Source organism: Aythya ferina (genome assembly GCF_964211825.1).
Source record: "Aythya ferina genome assembly, chromosome: 22".
NCBI lineage: Eukaryota > Metazoa > Chordata > Aves > Anseriformes > Anatidae > Aythya > Aythya ferina.
The window spans coordinates 7780139-7799770 of record NC_140320.1 but is presented as its reverse complement, the minus strand read 5'-3'; the positions used below and the strand labels follow the sequence as shown (position 1 = coordinate 7799770).

Here is a 19632-nt window from a genome sequence, read left to right as displayed (position 1 = left end):
GTTCCTGGGGCTGACAGGGGACCTCGCCCCCATGGAAACGCCCTCGCCTTCGGGGGCCGAGCCCTCGGTCCGGCCCGCCCCGTTCCCAGCCCCGTTCCCGTCACCATGGCAGCGGCGACGCGCGGGGGCCGGGTCCGCAGCCGGCCGGCCGCAGGCAGGGCCTCGGCTCCCGGTTCTCGGTGCCACCGCAGCCCCGGCGTTCCTCAGCCCCCGGGACCCTCCGTTCCCCGCAGCCCGGTGTCCCCGGGCCTGCCCCGCTCCTGCTCCAGCCCCCTCCCCGGTTGCCCGTCCTCGCTCCGGGCCCCCCTCGTCTCTTGCTGCCAGCACGGTGGACCCCAAAAGCCCCAGCCCGCAGCAGGGGCAGCAGCAGGCCTGGGCTCCGGCAGCCTTCAGACCCCTGACTTGCAGCCCTGGACACGCCAGAGACAGCATCAGCCATCGGCCTACAGGTTATATGCCTTTAAAACATCTTTAAATATCGCATTTGCCACTGCTGTGCCATTTCTTTCCCCATGAAAGTCTTTCATGGGGTCTTTCTCGTGGGGTGTCTCTTAAGGAGTCTCACCGTTTTCCATTCTGGTAGCTCGTCCAAACTCCCCCACCTCTCCTTTCACCAGACATTTCTCCAGAATCCCAAAAGAAGACAGAGCAAAAAAAAAATACAGATTACCCCCAAAATCCCAAATATAAATGTCAGTTTGGGGAATTGTTTCCTAAAGTTACTTACGAGTGTTTGCTGTCAGGGTCGTTTAACACTGAATCAAATAATACCCTGAATATTTGACACAAAGGAATTTGGATTCTCCTTGCACAAATGCAGAAGATAATTAGACCCTATGTGCACTATGAGCTAATGTAATCAGCAATCTTTTCTACATAACGTTTCAGAGGAATTCTGCCCCATGTACATCCTTTACATGTGGAACAAAATATGAAAATGTATATTTTTCCCTAAGATAGTAGCCCTTAAATATATATTTTTTTTCAGGCAGTAATAAAAGGGGGAAACTTTCCTCCTTTCTGTTGGCTATATTCAGGCATTGCATTGCTAAGTCTGTTTCCCTCTAAGAAAATTCTTTGTTCTTAATATGTTTGCTTCAAGGGGGGAGGAGCACTGCTGCTACGTTCCTCCTGGCGCTGAGCTGTGGCACCCAGCATGGGAACTCCAGTGGATGTGGTGCCCCATCACACATCACAGCCTGCTGCATCGTCCGTGAGTTCCCTGGAGTATTTTTTGTGCCTGAGCATTGTTTGGGATGCTTAATGGGAGGCTGGGAGAGAGCACTCAGTGACACGAAAGCATTAGTTGTTTTAGACAGGTTCCTGCAGTCGTGGCTGCACAAGCTTTGTCTTGAACCTCACTCCAACTAAATTATTATTAGCAAGAGCTCAGCTGTGGCTGTTGATTCTTCTCTCGTTCTCAAGCACTGATAAGGTAAATAATCAGTGAATGTTGATAAAGTGCTTTAAAATCCTTGCATAGAGAGCTTGAGGGAAGGCTCAGGTGTTTGTGCTGGTGTTGTGCTGTGACACGACGGCTGTCACCTCACAGCTACAGGAAATGGAGCAGGAACTGGGCTGTGTCGTGCACCTTGCCCAGGATTCAGCAGGCGAAAGCACAGAGGTTATGCTGAAAGCAGCCAGGAGAGGGCAGTGGCACCAACCAAACTGCCACCCGGCGCGTTTGTTTTGAAGGTCACTCGCACCAGGACAAGCAGGCGCCGAGATCCTTCTCGTTTCACTGCCTCCCTTTACCTTCATCTCGGAATTACTCTTCGTGAGTGTTAAAAGTCACTCTTGAAAGGTAGAATTATGAAGCATTAGTTTTTCTTCTTGCAAATACAACATTCAAAGGCAGCTTTTGTGATGCTATGCAGCTGAAGGAAAAATATTATTCCTTCTACAAGTAGCTTGAAATATAAGAGTGAAACACAAAGAGGGAAGAAATGGAGTTTAATCTTTAAAAAGTATTTTCAGCACACACAGACACCCAAGATGAATTTATGTTACCACAATGAACAGAAAAATGGCCCAGCACTCTCTACCACTCTAGCCATCAGAAATGGCCTAGTTTCTATTCTCTGACATTCCTGTTGTCAAAGCAAGGCAGTTCTGTTTCAGAGATAAGAATCCCCATGTCGAAAAAAATCTTTGATGACAGAATCTCTTACGGACAACACACTGCGAGCAGGCCGTTCCCCAAACCTGCCCTGTGTAATGGGAGCACTTTGCCCTTTTCTGTGCTCCAGCAGGTAGAAGCTCCACAGTAGGGATATCACTGAGAAATGCTTCTCAGGACTAAAAATTATATATATATTTTTAAATTTCCACTAAATGCCACTGAGGTCCATAATCAATTAACTCTTTTTCTCAATCTATCGGCTTATGATGATTTAAGCAATACATTTTACAAATTAATTTGTATTTATCCTTTGTATTTCTGTGCTGTTTGAACAGATTATCTCTTTATTCTTATTTTTAATCCTGCAAATTTGGGTCATGTCTCCAGTATAAAGTCTGTGCCTCCCTATGGTTTATCTCTTCTTCAAAGGACGAGTGTAAATATCTAGAGCTTGTAGGGATTGTGAGCATACAATATTTAATCTGCTATTAAAGTCATAAAACAAATTCTAAAAACAATCAGAGAACACCTAACAGCCATCTGCCACCTCCTTTGTGCTTCCCAAGTACATGTGATTTCTCTTTTGTACATCTGCAGTTTGTTTATTTTTAGTTCCAGAAATTGCAGGATTACAGGGAAGGGATGACCTCAGCATTGCTACCTGTAAACTTCTATGAATGTATATTTACAATGAAGCATTGAAAAACAGATAAAATATATATATATATTTTTTCGTTTAGATTACCAGACAAGAATATCATTGTAACGTTCACAGAAAAGGCTCCAAATGTTTTGTTGTGTTTTTCAAATGAGGTCACTTCCTTTTTGATAGGGAAAACACTCAGTTTTTATATGAAATTTTCTTGAAATTGCAAGGGCAGAGCCTACTTGTTTGCATTATACAAAATAGGGATAGATGTTTCCTGTCATCTAATTAATGGCATTTTGAGTAATTTTGAGTCTCAAAAGCAAACTGGATCGAGGTACTAACCAACAACATGTTTGTTTTTAAATGTGTATCTCACTTAGAAATGCTTGGCCAGATATTTGGAAACCTGAAGGCTCTGTCTGAATAGTGTTGAGTTGCTCTGGGGACTGGCAGACGGAGCACCTGGCAGAAGGTGGTTTCATCCATCCCGAGAGGTTTTTTGTGTTTTTTCAGGGTGTTTTGTGCAAGATGAGATGAAGTTTGAGATATTGCCTAGAGATACCTGATACTTTCTTTCTGGAATGAATGCAGTTATTTTTGATTTAGAGACTTTGCTGAGGTTCGTATTTAATTCTAATTTGGAAGTTTTCAGTCTTATTTCTTCTCCAGACTCCATTGCCACCGCAGCTAGGGCAGAGCCCAGTGCTGTGCAAATATTGCAGCTGTCTTGTGGCCTGGTTTGCAGCTTCCTGCCTCTGCTGGGTTGCTGAAAACGCCGCTGTTTCTTCGGGGCTGCAGAGCAATTGCAGAGAGCTAAATCTGGCAGCTCATACAGCCTTTCCTCTCGCTTTTCTAGCTGAGCAAGACGTCTGCTATTTGCTGACTCTCTCCCTGCCCCCACACCGGACAGGGCTCGCAGTGTTTGGTGGGTTTGAAAAATCTCTTTTTACGCAGCAGGTTTCGTGTGAGCACGGCTGCTTGGAAATAGGTTTCAGATGTTTTCCCCAACTCAGCCCAGGGCCTGCATCATGTAAGCTGAAGCGTTTCTATAGGAACTGTGTGACATCTCTCCCGCTGCTCCCCGGCAGCTCTCTCGCGAGCATGCCCAGTGCAAGCCCTGACTTTGGCTCAACTCTCCGTGTGCAGTAACGGGCTGCACATATGGGACTATGAATGCGGTTCCCGATGAGCTCCAACTCTTTGTCTTTGGGAGGCGGAGAAGAGGTCGTGCCCAGAGCCCAAGGATCTGCCCTGTGTCCTCTGAGACCCTCGCCCGTCGGCGGGCTCGTGGAGAATGCTCGCCTGCTTGGCCAGGGGGAATTTGCTGGATATTCTGCAGGAGGGCTTCACGGAGGTAAATGCATGTCCCAGATCTCACGCAGACCTTCCCGGGGTAAGGCAGCGTGCTTTTGTGCAGCATCTCTTAAGGGCTGCTATGTCCCCCAGCGCTTTTTGGAGCAGAAGAGGAGAAAAACGAGCAAGATTTTGGGGCTGGGGAGGGGGCAGAGCTGTTTTCTAGCAGGAGGGAATAGGGTGCAGCTCAGCTGGGGGTCTGCAAAGCAGCAATAGTTCTGAAGAGTTTGTGGCTGGTTTACACCTGGTGGTTTTAGCTTGGAGTTCTTATTTTCTTTGCAGAGCTTTTGCTTTTGTAGCAGAAAATAAATATAAATTGCAGCGAGCTATGGAGAATGGTTTATTTTACATAATGGATTCCTTTCTTGAGCATATGAAGTCTGTATGTTTGAGGGCTGTTAGGAAGCCTGTAAATCTGCTAAGTGGGCACACAGTTCTTGGGAGAGGCTGACAAAGAGCAGGATGGTTTGTTGGTTTTTTTTCCATCCTCTTCTGTAGATTATATTACTGGGGGACTGAAATTTGTCTTGGTCAGGAAAATACTATTTTTCAAGTGTTCTTTATTGGATTATTCTAGTGTCAGGGAGACAGATAAATCATAAGGAGTGAGAACTAGCAAGAAATTCATGAGATGGGAATCCTGTGACTGCATGGGGAGGGCAGATTGCTGCCGACTTCCCTTTTTAGGGTGCACAAGAAGTTAGTCTACAGAGAGTCCAACCAAACTGAGTGCTAAATGCCAGGTCTGCATTCATCATGCAGACCATGCTGGAGCACGACTGCCCCTCTGTAAACTGGGGAGGAAAGAACGTTGTGGGGGCTTGTTCAGAAACACAACAGCAAGTGCTATTTCCTCTCTTACCTGGTGCCAGGGATGGTCTCTTGGTACGTTTTATTCTTTCCTAGAGTGCATATCCTGCTTTGTTTCTGTTCTTAGTGGTTCCTCATCCTTTCATGGCCCAGACCCCACCTCCCTGTTCTGCCCCCACGCTCCATTCTCTACAGAACCTGCACATCCCTCCTGGGCTTAACACCGCCAGCCAGCAAGGGGAACACAGACGGGGCATGAAACTTGAGCTTCACGCCAGCCACAGGTCTCCTCTGATTGTGCTGCCTGGCCATGTAAATACTCATCCCCTCCTCCACACTGTCTCAGTCTCATTTTTAGCTAGCAAAGGTGTTGTTTTAGCTCAAGTTGTAGAGCCTTACACTTCTTGTTCTCGAGGGCAGCAGATCTTTCCCTGGTCTAAGCTAGTAGTAACCTGTGTGTTAATAATGGGCGTAAAGTACAATTTTACACACAATGCTAGCCCAGTTCAGAGTGGTTTTACCCATATGCCACCCAGCTGTGGGAATAAAAGCCCCTCTCCTACCATAAAAACCATATAAACTGACGTTCACTCTCATGCCCAGGCTTAATTTCACCCAGTGAGGTATTGCAGGAATTGCCTCACTAACTCGGTGCCTGTTGTTCTTTTGATAGAGCATCTTTTCTGGCCAGGGGGCTCTTTGGGTGGCTAGCTACCTCGGAATACAAGGACGTATTTTCCAAATCTGTTTATAAGAAATTCACATACATGAGCGAGTAAGTAAATAGCAAGCTCCTATGTGTTTGTGCAGAGCTCAGCCCTGAACACGCTTAGAACCTGGAGGCTAAGTATAGTGCCAGTTTCTCTGGGGATATTGATTGTATGTCTCTGTCTTGCACGTTTGGTAAATAATCCATGCCTGGAAAGTTTTCCAGCAGCCACGATGCGACAGGCAAGTTTCTTGCTTCTTTGCACTCTTCCCTCTCCATCCATCCTGCTGGTTAGGAGCCTTATTATGTCATGACCAGGGATGGAGAATGCAGTGCAGTTGTCCCTTCTGCAGCTAATGCCTGTTCTGCTTCACAGATCACTTCTTAGACTGATGCTTTCTCCATGATGAACATAATCACGGATTGCTAACGGGCCCCAGTAAACTGCAAGTTCAGGACAGTGTATTTCCTTCCCTTTCAGAGTCCCTGTGCCAAAACAGGTTGCAGAGAATGTCATCTACAGACGTCTAAAGAGGGATGAGTTTTGTTTAATATTGAAATGCAGTGAACTCCCCTGAGGCATCACACAGCTCCCGTCCCCCTCTCATTAACAGCCTATCCTGCCTCAAAGGTGTTTCCCTGCTGTTTATAGAGACTTACATTGCTCTGAGACAGCTAAATAATTCAATCCCACAGCTGGATGGTGTCATGGGAATGTATGGCTGCTAAAAGCTGCAGTTTATAATGCAAGGAAACCCCAGGAGGCAGGGGCTCCTCTGCGGTCACCGTGTCATTGTGGCCTCAGCTTGCTCTTGCTCATTGAGGCAATGTTTGTTTGAGATACCTGCTCACACTCCTGCAGTTCATTAAGACAGATGGGGCAAGCAGAAATGTGTCAGAAACGGGCCTGACAGCTCCAAGATGTTAATGTGGCTGTATTTTAACAATTACCTGCCTTCTCTTTTTGAAGCTGGAAGGTCATTTCCTCTGGTGGATTTAGTCAGAAGCTGCTTGTGTGCCAGGAGTCATTTGAAACAGGAATCTGTGCCCCCCAGTCTGCACTGAGCACCAGGCCTAGGTCTGGCTCAGTTTCCCAGAGCCCAGGCAAGAGGTTAATTTGAGCTCAGGGTTTCCCACCAGCAGCAAAGTGAAGTACAAGGTTGGCTCTGTCTACGTGGGAAATGCCTGCACATCTTGCGCCAGGAGGACCGCCGGTCGCCAGCAGTATGAGCGCAGGAGGCGATGCAGTGTGAGCAGGGGTCTGTGCTCGCTCCCAGGTAGGCTGCACAGGGCCTGAGTGCTCACTAAGCGGTGGGTTTGCAGCTCAGTGTCCCCTGCAGTGGGTATTCCCTGCATTTCCTGCACACACAGCCTCTCTCCTCGCTGTTCAGCTCACTTGAGGTCATTAGGTAGTGTCCTGTCTGTGAGACCGGAATCCTTGCTGTGAGAAGTGACCTGGGCTTTGCTTTGCTTTCCTGGTTGAAGTAATTTTCTGGCACTCTAGAGTGGCTGCTGTCTTGTTCTGGCAGCCATTCTGTTCTCCTTGGTGTAACATGCTTGATCTCTGTTAAAAATGGCTCTGCTACTGGGATCCTAGCAGTAGAAACTTGCACTCACCCTCTCCTTGCAATGACTGCTATTTTTAGCTAATAGGATTCGCTATGAAGAGACTCCTGTTTCACTCATCCAGGTTGTCTCCAACAGGACTGCCAACAAGGGAAACATTTTTATCACAGTTAGGGCTTGAGCAGTTAGGGTTCGGTCCCTGCCTGAGGTTCACTGTATGTTTAAGCCAGGTTGTGCTTTGGTTGTTTGGTTTTAGTGCCTTTTATCCTGGACCAGGAATCCTCAGTGTGTGCCTCTTCCCCTTCTCTGTATGAAGGGTTCCTGCCTGCAAAAAGCACCGCTCGGTCACGCTGCGTGCCCAGTCTCTTCACCAAGCTCCTTTCCCCTGTCTGTACAGGGCTAGTGACTGCACACAGCTAAAGAAGGAACAAAGCTCCTTTTTCTCTCCTGAAGAATCAGGGGATGTCTCAGTGTAGCTTGTTTTGACAAACCTTAGGCTTTATTTGGGTGCAGTGGAACCATTTGATAATTCCGGGTGAATCATGTGCTCCGTGGTACTGGCAGTTTACAGTAAAAGATCTCATGTGGCTCAGCTCTTTGCATGTCTGCCTGGTTGGAAACACTGCTTAAATAGAAAATCGCCTCAAAACACCATATTGGGGAAAATAGAGAGGCACTAAAACATCCTGCAAAAGTGCCAGAAATGATCCCTAAAGCAGCAGTGTGGCTTTGAATGGCAGTGCCATTCTGAGCTGTGGGTGTCTGGCTGTTGATTAAGAGGAATGCATCCTAGACAGATTAAATTTACAAGGCTTCCCACCCGGTAGACATCTGGAGTAGTTGCTGCCTGCAGTGCTAGTGAATTTGTTTAAATCAATGGATACCATCTTCAGGTTTCTGAACACAAAAAGAGTGCTCAGAATGGCCACTGCGGGTGTGGACAGTACAGTGAGTAACCCCAGGATTTTTATAAACAGGAGATTGGAGTTAAAGGACGTAAAAAAACCAGATTAATTACAAGGAGAATGCTTGTGTGTGGTGTTATGGGAATGACAGGCAAAATTACTGCTTGAAGAAATCATACTCGGATGCCACTCACAGAAATACCCCCATCTGGCAGATGGGTCACAGTGAGATCGCTGCGTGACGGCAAGGATACGTCCTGGCAACAGATCAGTGGAAGGACAAGGTTGCTTACATTACGAGGGAAAATGGAGTCATCAGGTGTTTGTTCTGCACAAATTAAGTAACTCTTTGGTTCCACAGAGATAAAAAGCTGTCAGACATGCATTTCTCGCTGCTTGCCTGCCTAGGCTCAGTTTCCTAGGAGGAGCCTCAAGGTGAGTTGTTACTACTAGGTGCAACCAACTACTGAGTGTAACTGTCCTTCAGAGGGGAGCGGTGTTGCTGGCACCGGGAGCTCTTTAAAGAGATCTTCCATTTCCATCTACTAAGCAGTTTCCAAATGGATTCTAAAATGCAACATTAGCTGAATAAAACACCAGTGTATACAGGCACTCATAAGAATTGCTTCATCCTGTACTGAAAATCATGTTTCTGGAATGGAGCACAACAGCTGTGTGGCTGTGCAATAGGAAATACAGATCAAAACAGCAGAAAGAATTTAGGGTGTTAGAATGGAAATGGGCCTTGCTGTCTAACACCCAAGCTCTCCTTCTTAATGGGTGAAGGACCAGAAAAGGTCTGGAAAACTTCGCAGTCAAAAATGATGTGTCCTGATGGATCTCTGGGCTCTCTGGAAATTCTTGCTGTTGGCATTCGGGCAATGCATGAAATACAGCTTCAGCTCAAAACTTCACCATTCACAGACTGTCAGTACTTGAGCTGGCATCTGAAAGCCTGCCAGTGAGCTTCTCTCTTAATAGCCCAGTCACTTATTCCCCTCCCAGGATCAATAGGTGGTAGTTTAGTCAAGATGCCAAAGGCTGCTGTCATTTCAACCCAGCAGTACCGCCAGGATTTGAGCAAAAACTCCTGTGCTCTTCCCTCTGGAGAGGAGTTTTCAGATGGTGTTTTCTCAATTCTGACACTCCGAATGAAGGGCAGAAGCAGTTCCTGTGCAAGATCAGTGTTCAGAGAGTGGGATTTAAAACTCCTTATATTTGTTCCAAACACGTAGCATGCCAGGAATATCTCTAAAGCATTTCTAAAGATGTGGCCAATGGCTTCTGTTGCAGGCACTTGCTTTCTGAAGTATTGAGCCCAACCTGAACAGCTGATGAATGGCAGTCAGAGGCACTGGTTTCAAAAATATTGACTGAGCACAGAGATCAGAGAGCAGAAGACTGGTCTTTGTGTTCTTGAACCTGGCTCGAGAAACAGATGGCTGGTGCTTGAGGAAAATTCACTGAATTCACTGAACCAAATAAATGGTTTATGTTAAAACAAGCAAAATCCAACAGAGTGTGCCTAGAACATACTGGGGATTAAGGGCTCCGTTGGGCTGCTCCTCCCAAATGTTTGTGCTGCTGAGTGTTTGGAAGTGACCTTTGAAGTTAGGGGAAACATGCTGGCTAGAATTTCAGCAAGACTTCAGCATAATCTTTCTTTCTGGATCTCAGCAAATCTGTGAACAGCCGTTGTCCAGACGTTAGGATGTTGGAAATGTCCATGTTTTCCCTAAGATGAAGGTGAAGGGTTAAGGAGCTCCTGGTCTTTTGCAGCTCACAAGGTATTTCTGTCTCCTGGTGTGCACCAGCCTGCATGGGTGCCTCTTTTTCCGAACTGTGTGGCCATACTGAGGCGTCTTCTGTGCTTGAGACAGACTATTCATAGAAGATTTGGACAGTGCACATTGGGCCAAAAGTTATTTTGAAATAAATTAGATCTCCTGCTTTAAAGTGAGAGTTTTATGAAAAGGAGTCCTGTTGGTACACACAGTCCTTCTGGCATTACCCTGTCCATAACGAGGTGCATTTTACTGTTGGATACATCAGGGGCTCTCTCAATACATTTAACAGCCTGAATCAAGCAGTGATTTTGAGGGAAAACAAAACAAAACAAAAATCTTTGCTGGCTTTGAGAGCAGAGAGAAACATCATTTTCTTTGCTTTTAAGTTTTTATTATCTGCTTCTACAAAGGCCTTCTCAAACCAAAGCAAAAAAAAAAACTTAAACTGGAGGGGCACTGGATGGCAAATTACAGACCTCATCTAATTAAGGTAATGTCAGAAAGCTTAGAAATTATACAAGGCCTTAAAATCACATCCTGATGTAATTAGGCCACCCCTTGAGCTCTGTTGATGCAGACTTTTGGTTCAGTGCCCTAAACAGACAGGATAGTAAATGCCTTTCATTCTGGGACCAACCTCATAGCATGAGGTTTATTATTGACCTTGTTAGAGTTGGTGTTTGGGCAGCGTCCACAGGGCACAAAGGAAGAGCAGAGTAAAGATTAAGAGAGACTTTATTCTGCCAGGCAGTCCCTAAATCCAACAATAAGGATCGATTCAGATTTGTCAGCTGTGTGCAGAAAAGGTGGTGAATCCCAGCAGTTAAATGAGAATAGCAAGGACACCAAGAGCTGGCAGGAGGTTTGCAATGGAGCTGCTGCTTTTCTTCCACCTGTGGACAACTTTGCTTAATGACACTTAACTGAATTATCAGTCAGCCTGTTAGAAGAAGGGCTGACCCTGGAAGGGTGTTTTCCTCCTGAAGGCAGCATTATCACTGGCTGTCGATACAAAGCACAGAGATGTTTGCTCCTGACCTCTTCATCTCCTTTCCCATGAGCACAGTAGGGCTGAGGCACTTCTTCAGGGTCCGGGCTGGATAAGTGATCTGAAGTGGGCTCCTGCTCTGAGAAGCATATTTGCTGAAAGGCATGAGAGTGCTAACCTGTAATTTGCTAGCAGAAGTACCTGCAAGTTGTTGAATGCCTTACAGCTGGGGGTGACCTCTAGTACCTTGCTTTAAAATCTCTCCTGCTCTAAGAATTCCCCTAGGGCTTGCAGCAACGTAGATGCAAGCAGTGATCTGCCTGGGAGATGAAGCAATCCAGGCTCCAAATTCTTTCAGGTAAGGGCTCAGTGAGGTGAGGAGCTGCTCTTCCAGCTCCATGGTACAGGCAAACGTGGCCTTTTTTTGGAGTGCAAAGCTGCGTTAATATAAATAGGATTAAGCTTAACTCCGCCATAATCCTAATAACCTCTGCTCTGTATAGTAAATCGTAGACTAGGCTGATACGTTTTTCCTCTGAAAAGTCTGGTTTTAAATGAAATATTGCTGTAGGGCCAGAGCTTAGTGTCTGCTCCCTTAAGCCTGGGATATAGCTGAACAGAAGCTCAGTCCAAAATGCAGGGTAGAAGCAGAAAACTCCTGAGAGGTCAGTGGCTGAAGGAAGAATTATTCAGGGAAAGGTAAGGGACGAGCTAGGCAGAAAAATCATTTTCTCTCTGATTGCTCTTGGATGTAGCTGTCAGCCAGGCCTGACTACAACCCAGCAAGGGGAAGTTCTTGGGGTTGTAAAATCCTGTGCAGTGTGGAGCTTTGTAGGAAGCTGCATTCCACAGTTAGAGCATCCCAGGAGTTGGTGTAATGGGTTCTGCGGGACCTTTTCCCTCAACTAGCAAGGCAAAAGCTAAACAGGAGTAGCACTAAGAATGTGAGCAAGTGTCAGAGCGAGGGACCTGAACAGCTCTGGGGGACTGGGTCCAGCCACAGAGACTCACTCTGCATCCTTCACCTGGTCTGGGGTGTGCTCTGCTTGTCCTGCCTCCGGGATTAGCACCTCTTGTTGTTAATTACTCAGAATGCACAAAATATAATAGCCTGCTTTGTTGTCAGGAAGTGGTGTGAAAGCCTGGGTGGAGGAACAGGGACCACAGTCTTGGATAAAGAAAGGAGGAATGCTTTCAGTTGCGTTGCCCACCTCCTTCCTCATTCCCAGCCTCATTTTCTTCCCTCTGGGAGTCTGCAGCTCAGGAGCTCAGGCCCATGTGAGGCTGGATGGGGCACATGTTGCCTGAGCTGCAGTGCCTGCGGCAGCAAATTGCGGTGGGGCATCTGCTTTTGGCATGAGCATCTGTGTAGGCAGCTGATGAGCACAGCCTGGGGAGTATTTTGGGGGGTGGTGGAAGAGGCTCTGTAGGGTTGCTGTTCTCTTGGCACAACAGATCGTAGCAAATCTCAGTTTTGCTTATTACGTGCTGGAAGATAGCTGGATTACTTTCCAGAATTGCTTTGCAGCAACCTAAGACTCTTGGTAAAGCCGTTAGCTTTTCCAGTTTTTGGACAGAAAATCGGGAAATGCTGCTCAGTCCAACTGTCTGAACTTACGCAGGAAAATCTTATGCTTTAGTGGAAAAAAAAATTACACCGCTAACAAAATGTAAGTCTACAGCATTACAGCAGCTATGGTGTGAAATTCTCTCCGTTGTGACCATGACATCCATATTCCAGTGCCTCAAAATCTCCTTCTTAACAGGCATTGTTTAAAGTGTAAATGCACTGGGCATTAGGAGTGTGTTGTTGTTTTTTTTTTTATTTGTTCTAATAATAACAATATCATTCTTACGCTTTTAAGAAACGGAGACTAAAAGATTGCCAGAATGATTTTATTATTTTTTTTTTTTATGAGTACATGAAGAATGCTGAGAGAAGATAAAAAGAAAGCCAACTGCTTAGTGAGTGAGTTGTTTTTTTTTTCCCTTTGAGTGAAAAGGGAGGTGCCTGAATGGAAGAACCATATAGACTCATATAGAATCATGAGCTTTCTGTAGGCTGGAAGGGACTGTGCCCTTGTGGAATTACTACAGTATAACAGCCTGGTTCAGAACTTCATAAAATAATTTGAAAAATGACAGCAGGATAGTAAACAGTTTGAGGGATTATTTCCCTCAATTACATAGACTTCAGATGCAATTTTCATGCAGCCTTATTTAATACATCATTATTATTGAATCTAGGTGTTTTTGTAATGGTGCTGTGTTACTGTAAGTAAACCCACCTTTTTATTTCTACTGGAACTTGCTTAAATTAATTAAAGCTTTACTGAATATGGGTAATTGAAGGCTTGTGGCCTCTGGCTGTGGAATCGGGCTGCTGTGAGGCTGGATCTCAGTGCCCCCACCATCAGGTACATTTGAGCTGTGAGCAGCAGAGGGGCTTCTTGCAGTTTGGCAGGAGTTATCAGTGCAGTTCTGGAAATAAGAACAGCATCATGAGCTTGTACAGGAGAGAGAAGCCACGACTTGTGGACTCTTTGCAGTCCCCAGTTAGCTTAAGCAGCAAATAAAAACCTCTGAAAGAGGGCAGGCAAAACTAACATGTGTTGTTACCATTACAGGCAAAGGAGAGTGCGCAGACCCCATCCACGTGTCAGGCCAAGTCTGCTCCAGCAAGCTCTGCCACTTCTGCTTTTTTTTTTTTCCTCTTTTTTTTCCAAAAGCCATCAGGCAGGCCCCCAAGCTCGTGTCCTGCTTTCCAGCTCCGCTGAGTAAGCAGGATGGGCTGAATGTTTGTGCAGGCATCTTTCTGAACCAACAGACCGAACCGTGGCGTGGTTAATGTTGGATTTCCCATGCCAGGATAATTACGAGTGAAGCTGTGATCAGATTGTGACTTTGATGGGCCGTAAAAGCGTAAACTCTGGCATTGCTGAGATAATATGGAATGAGGTCTTAAAACCTGCTGCATGGGCAGAATAACGGGAAGCTTAGTGAAACAGCAGGTAATCCCATAAATGGATCAGTTTGTTTACCTTCCATGTGTCACTCCAGCCCTGCCCAAAGGGATTTCAGTGTCACCAAGGCTCCTGCTAGCCATTGGGGTGCTAGGGGGTGGGGTGGAAAGGAAGAAGTTGTGAATCTGCTCATTTCTGTTTAGCTGCATGTGCCAGACAGGTCCCATCACTGACCAGCATCCTGAATTTCTTCCCCTTGTGGCAGCACTCACAGCTCTGTGGGGCTACGACCTGCTGCAAGGATGATGCTCTTTGATGTTAGGTCCTGCAGGTGCTGAGTCAAGTCATTTTGAGGGGTACAGGGCCCTGTACAGAAATGGAGAGCGGTGTATTAGAAATGCCCATGCAGCTCCTAGGCAATGGAAGAAATGGGCTGTACAACAGGGTGACCCTTCCTACTCCATGGGTTATTTCAAATAAGCCATGCTGGGTGTGCAAAGGAGGCAGGCTCCTTTCTATGAAATCTGTCCCAGTTGTTTCTTGTGATAGATTGCAGTTTAATAGGAAGTAGTACCGGTTTTCTTGCTTCTGCGTTGTGGGTTTTCTGCTTTCTAGATATCTGGAGGGGAAAAAAACACAGGGGGTAGGACCCTAAATGCTGTGAGTGACCCCGTTCTGGCAATGTTGTGCTGCCTGCCTGCTCGTCCTGTCCTGGCACAGAGTGAGCTGCACCACAGTGTGCGGTGATGTCAAGTCCGTGCTCAGCAGGCTTCGGGGATGAGACCATTCCTTTGTTTTCAAAGGCAAAAGACAGTGAGATTTGCGAAGAGAGAGAGTAAAGTAAGAGCTATGCAACTTCCCCCTGAAAAGGCAATGATGTGCAAACATTTTGGTTTCTTTTCCATTTTCAGCAACAGCTACAGGCATATGTGGCCTGGGTGAATTCCCAGCTGAAGAAGAAGCCAACAATAAAGCCAGTCCAGGACTTGAGACAAGATCTCAGAGATGGAGTCATCCTTGCCTCACTTATTGAGATTGTAGGTCAGTAATGCCATATGGCACTGTTTTTCATTGTGCAGTTTTAGATCTTGTGTAAAAAGCTGGCCTTGGCTCCGACATCTGTCAGGCAGACTGGCGGACGTTAATGAGCATCAGAGCTTGGGGGAGGGCTCATGTTAAAAGAAAACAATCATAAAGCAAATCATAAAGGCAATTCTATTGGGTCCATATGTGTTAGCAGTCAGTTACAACGCAGCCACATTGCAGACCTTTCGAACTGTGTATGTGGTCTCTAAGGTAACCTGTGGCAGAGACGCCAGAACTGATCAGGGACCGTGTTAACCCCCACAAGGCTGGAATGGAGTCATGAAAGGATTTGCCATGTCGAGGAATGGTGTTAGTGCATGGCATTTATGGAAGAGTGAACTGCTTGCTGAGATACTGATATTTATAAGAAGAGAGAGCAGCAGCAGCTCTGGGGGATAATGCTGTCTGTTTCTCAGCAAAAGAGTCTAATATTTCCACACAGAAGGTCACAGTGACTCAGGAGTAATCATAAAATAATGAAGTATGCATAAAAATGCCCCTTTTCAGACAATATACTGCAAGGTCTGCCTCCAATATAGTTATTCCTAGTATTGAGTATCTTAAGCAGGACAAGAAATCATGCATGTCTCCTCACAGTCTGACAAGACATAAAGTTGACCCCCACAGCTACAGCAGTTCCTGAGGCAGCACTAAGCAGTATCCCCTCTAATAAATTTCTTTTCACTTCTTTAGCTGGTGAGAAGTTGAATGGCGTCCAGGTCAACCCTACCAGCCAGCAGGAGATGAGGGAAAATGTGGAGAAAGTCTTACAGTTCGTGGCGTCAAAAAAGATCCGCATGCATCAGACATCAGCAAAAGGTACTTGCCCCTGGCAGATGACACATATAATTCAACATGTTGAACACCCAGTTCTATTTTTGCCTCATATCAAACAGAAACAGATAATGTGTTATTTTGTGGGGAGGTTGTTTTTTCCCCTCCCTCCCCTGTGGCTTAGTAACAGGTTCTGGGTTGCGTGATACTGTATTCTCGACTGGTTTTTGTTCTTGTGCACTGTGCTGCTACCAAAGTGCCTTTTCCTCTTTCATTGAGCAATGAGAAGACCAAGTGATGGTGTAACAGGGGATACAGACTTAAAATCTCTCATTTAAAGGACATGTAAACCTGTTAATGTGGAGTGAGCCACAGGAAAAATATTTCTGGTCTGCTGGCAACCTCTGATGCTCTTTCCAATCGCCTGCAAATAGGGAGAAAACCCAATATGCAAAATCACATATTTATGGCATAGTTTAATCATGTATCACAGGGATTGGGGCGGGGGGTGGGAAGGAGGATTTGAGGTAGAAAATTGCCCCTGATCCTGTTCTGACAGGATCCTGGGAGGGGACACTGTGGCCCTTCAGATGAGAGAGGAAGGTGGGAAAATACTGAGACAGGCTGTATGGAGTGCATCACCCTTGTTAGCAGAAGAATACAAGCTCTTGGTTTAGAGGTTTTGGGAAATGCCTCGTGTGAGATAATTAAAACTGATTAATTAACATTCGGAAGGTGCTACAAACAGTTTAAGGTACCCTGTTACTAAAGAAATAGGGTACCTTATTCTCTGGTTCTCCGGTCTTTAGTTTTAAAAAAGAACTACAAATCCCGTGTGCTAATTGGAGTGGCTGCCAATACAATGGTTGCCTTCAGTCACTGCTGTAGACATCGATGGAGCTTTTGGTAATTATAGTATGCTGTCATTTAACTGGACTATTAGCTGGAAATGGCCGCAGAGGGAAGGCTCAAGTCTGTTCAAAGCACTGAAACTTGGAATCAGTTGGTGGCAGTTGGTTTGCTGCTCTGTGCAAAACGAGCAGAGCTAAGTATGAGTGCTGTAACTCAGTCCTTTTTGCATAGTCCTTATTTACTGGCACGGTCCTGCTGGGTTTAATTACATTCATGCTTGTTGGTCAGAAGCAGCTCTGGTGGGACTTGACGTTAACATTACCCTCCTTGATTTTATTTGCCTCGTGCAGATATTGTCGATGGGAACTTGAAATCTATCATGAGGCTGATCCTTGCCTTAGCTGCTCATTTCAAGCCGGGCTCGGGAAGAGCAATGAATCACAGCGCTGCTGGCGTGACAGGGAAGAGCTCGTCAGCGTTGTCTGCCAGCCACAGGCCTCGCTCAGCTGCTGCAGTGGCCCAAGGGGCGGTGGCAGCTCTGGCAGATGTTCGTCAAGATGTCTTGCAATCTGGCCGGGATGTTTTCCGGCACAGACAGAGGTAATGATTTTTTATTCCTGATTATTAGAGGTCAAGTTGTGTTGTCAGGTGGACACCGTTCCCTTTTAAGTAGATGTCTCTTTATCCCAACAGTTCCTGATGTAAGGTATTCCTATTCAGTGAACATGTAGAGAAAAATCACTTCTGCCTCACTGAAACCTAAATTGGTGGTGTCCTAACAAAAGGGACAACTGATCTATGCTGGATGCCTCATAATGAAAACTGCAGGCATCCCAGGTCCTCTATGGATTTTACGGCAAAACAACTGTTGGACCTGCGTTAGTTCACAGAAAAAGAACAGTTCTTTTTGGCTAAGCCAGAGGGAGCTCTGCTGCCTCGTTTATCCTAATTCACACTGAGGATAGTGCCCTCTTGGTGTTGTTTACTTGCAGACATTCCCATTTTGAGTGAAACAAAACAAACGTCTTAACTACAGGTGCTACTTACAGCTCTGGGAGCAGTTATTGCCAGAATTGTGGTGTTGGTTCTGTTGTACAAAGTGGTTTTCTGTGTTGCTGTTCACCCCTATGTTCCACTTACTGCTGTGTAGGCAGATGCAGTGTTGTGTGCTGTTAATCAGCTGATGCATCCTTCCATGGAAGTGGAGGAGTTGTGGTGATAATGAGGGGAAATGATCCACGTACAGAAGGAATGTGTAATTCTGAAAAGCACATTTAACACTTGCAAAAGGTGCTATGTGGATTATAATAGTAATGACAGTTAAATGGAAGCCAGATGGCTGTCTTTTGAGGGTTTCATTTACACAGCTGAAGGTCATTTGCCCATGTTAGATTGGCTCAAGGGACTACCCATGAAGTAATTTGGAAATGAGACCGAAATGGTATATTTTGTTGATAAATTAAATATTAAAGGTTTCTCTTGCAAATTCATCAGGTCAGGAGATCTTCAGCAAAGCCAGTCCTCATTCTGTGTGCAGATTCTGTTATTTTCCTTGCCTTCACAGAGCTTTTCTGTTTTTCTAGTCACAGAATAAGGGTTGAGTTTACAAGGGGACTTTGTGGTTGCTTGCATTTCCCTCACACCAAGAAGATGAGATGAAGCTCCCTGATGGGAGAACTTTGTTAATGGGAAGCTTTCTAGTGGTTCCCCCCTTCCTGCCTTCCATTCATTAGCTTTCCTCCCCTCCTCCTTGGAGACCAGAAGCATTCCTGCTCCTTCTTCACGAGCCTTCACTCATTTTGTGATATTTATCTCCAGAAACAGCAGCATGGACGAAGAGATTGAAAACCCCTACTGGAGTGTCCGGGCACTGGTGCAGCAGTACGAAGGGCAGCAGAATATTGCCTTGGAGTCCCACTCCTCCAGGTAAGGAACTTCATTGCCCAGATTTGTCCTGTTGTGTTCCTTTGTCTGGCATTCCTTAAAATGCCCTTTGTCATTGTGATCTGATTAGCTCTCAAAGAAAAGAGGATTCCCAGTGTAGAGTCTCCTGTCTGATCAGGAGAATGAAACCCTGGGAACCAGCATGGAGAAGTGGTTTACTGTCATTTTTTCCATAGATGACATTGGTCTCATCCATGATGCGATCACATAGATATGAGCTAGGAACTTCTGAGTTACAGTTGCTCCAAGTGTCCCTCCTGGAGACCAGAGGAATAGGATCAGGAAACACACAGCTAAAGGTGACAGGCACATGGAGGTGACAGGCATGTGGATTTGAACAGTAGTTACAGGAGTACACCAGTCTTTAATCCAAGCCTACAGTCTCGAGGAGATCTGTAGCTGTGTCTTCATTGCCATCGTGCCCTCATCCATCACCTTTAATTGTCTCTAGATTTACAGGTATCTCACTTAGCCTTCTATCCCCCAGACTTTCACATTAAATTGTGTAACTGAAAAATCTCCTGCATGCTGTTGTGAAGTCCCAAAAGTTAGAGCTCACTACGGTTTATGTGAGAGTTGGCTTTGCCCTTTAAAGTAGGACTTGGATCCTGAGAAGTATGTGGTCTGCGTTATAAACAGTCTGCAGCCTTGACTGCGATTCTTGACTGCCCAAGTTAAGCAAGGTCAGGCTGGGGTAAGCGGAGGGTTTCTAAAAAATGGGACCTGTAGAACCCAGGATTGGCTAGAATGGCAGGATATAACATATTTCCAGTATGAGACAGTATAACTTGCAATGAGAACCTGGGCAGTGTGTGCCAGTCACAACACGTTACAGCGGTGCCTTACAGGCTCTTCTCACTCCCCTTTGCTTTGGGGCAGAAATGAAAACTCTTGTCCCTATTTACTTGAGCAGTGAGAGGAGAAGGAGGACATGTGGCTATGTTGTTTTATTTTCATGGATATAGGAGAGAGTGTAGCTGAAGGGACAGCAGAATAAAAACTGTACTGTGGAGTAGCAGCTGATTTACTGTGGGTATATTCAGAGTAAAAGACAGCCCTTTTTCCCCGGAGAACTAGAGACTAGCTTGCAAACAAAAGACTGTATGACTGAACGTATTTGCTCT

General features: G+C 45.8%; 1 protein-coding gene across 7 annotated transcripts in view; it reads left to right on the top strand.

Annotated features, from left to right (window-relative positions):
- The first annotated feature begins 433 nt into the window (after positions 1-433).
- DIXDC1 (DIX domain containing 1) overlaps positions 434-19632 on the top strand; it is a 40268-nt gene continuing 21069 nt past the window's right edge. Inside the window, exons 1-6 of one of the 7 annotated variants that reach the window (XM_084495728.1) lie at positions 434-449; positions 1103-1213; positions 14764-14893; positions 15632-15757; positions 16915-17164; positions 18383-18490. In XM_084495728.1, coding sequence (XP_084351854.1) covers positions 1157-1213; positions 14764-14893; positions 15632-15757; positions 16915-17164; positions 18383-18490 — 671 coding nt within the window. In that variant the 5' untranslated portion in view covers positions 434-449; positions 1103-1156. Of the gene's footprint in view, positions 450-1102; positions 1214-1690; positions 1805-2849; positions 4165-10833; positions 11248-13630; positions 13901-14763; positions 14894-15631; positions 15758-16914; positions 17165-18382; positions 18491-19632 lie in introns of those variants that run through there. The other 6 variants (XM_084495731.1, XM_084495733.1, XM_084495726.1 and 3 more) reach the window with 6 other exon arrangements.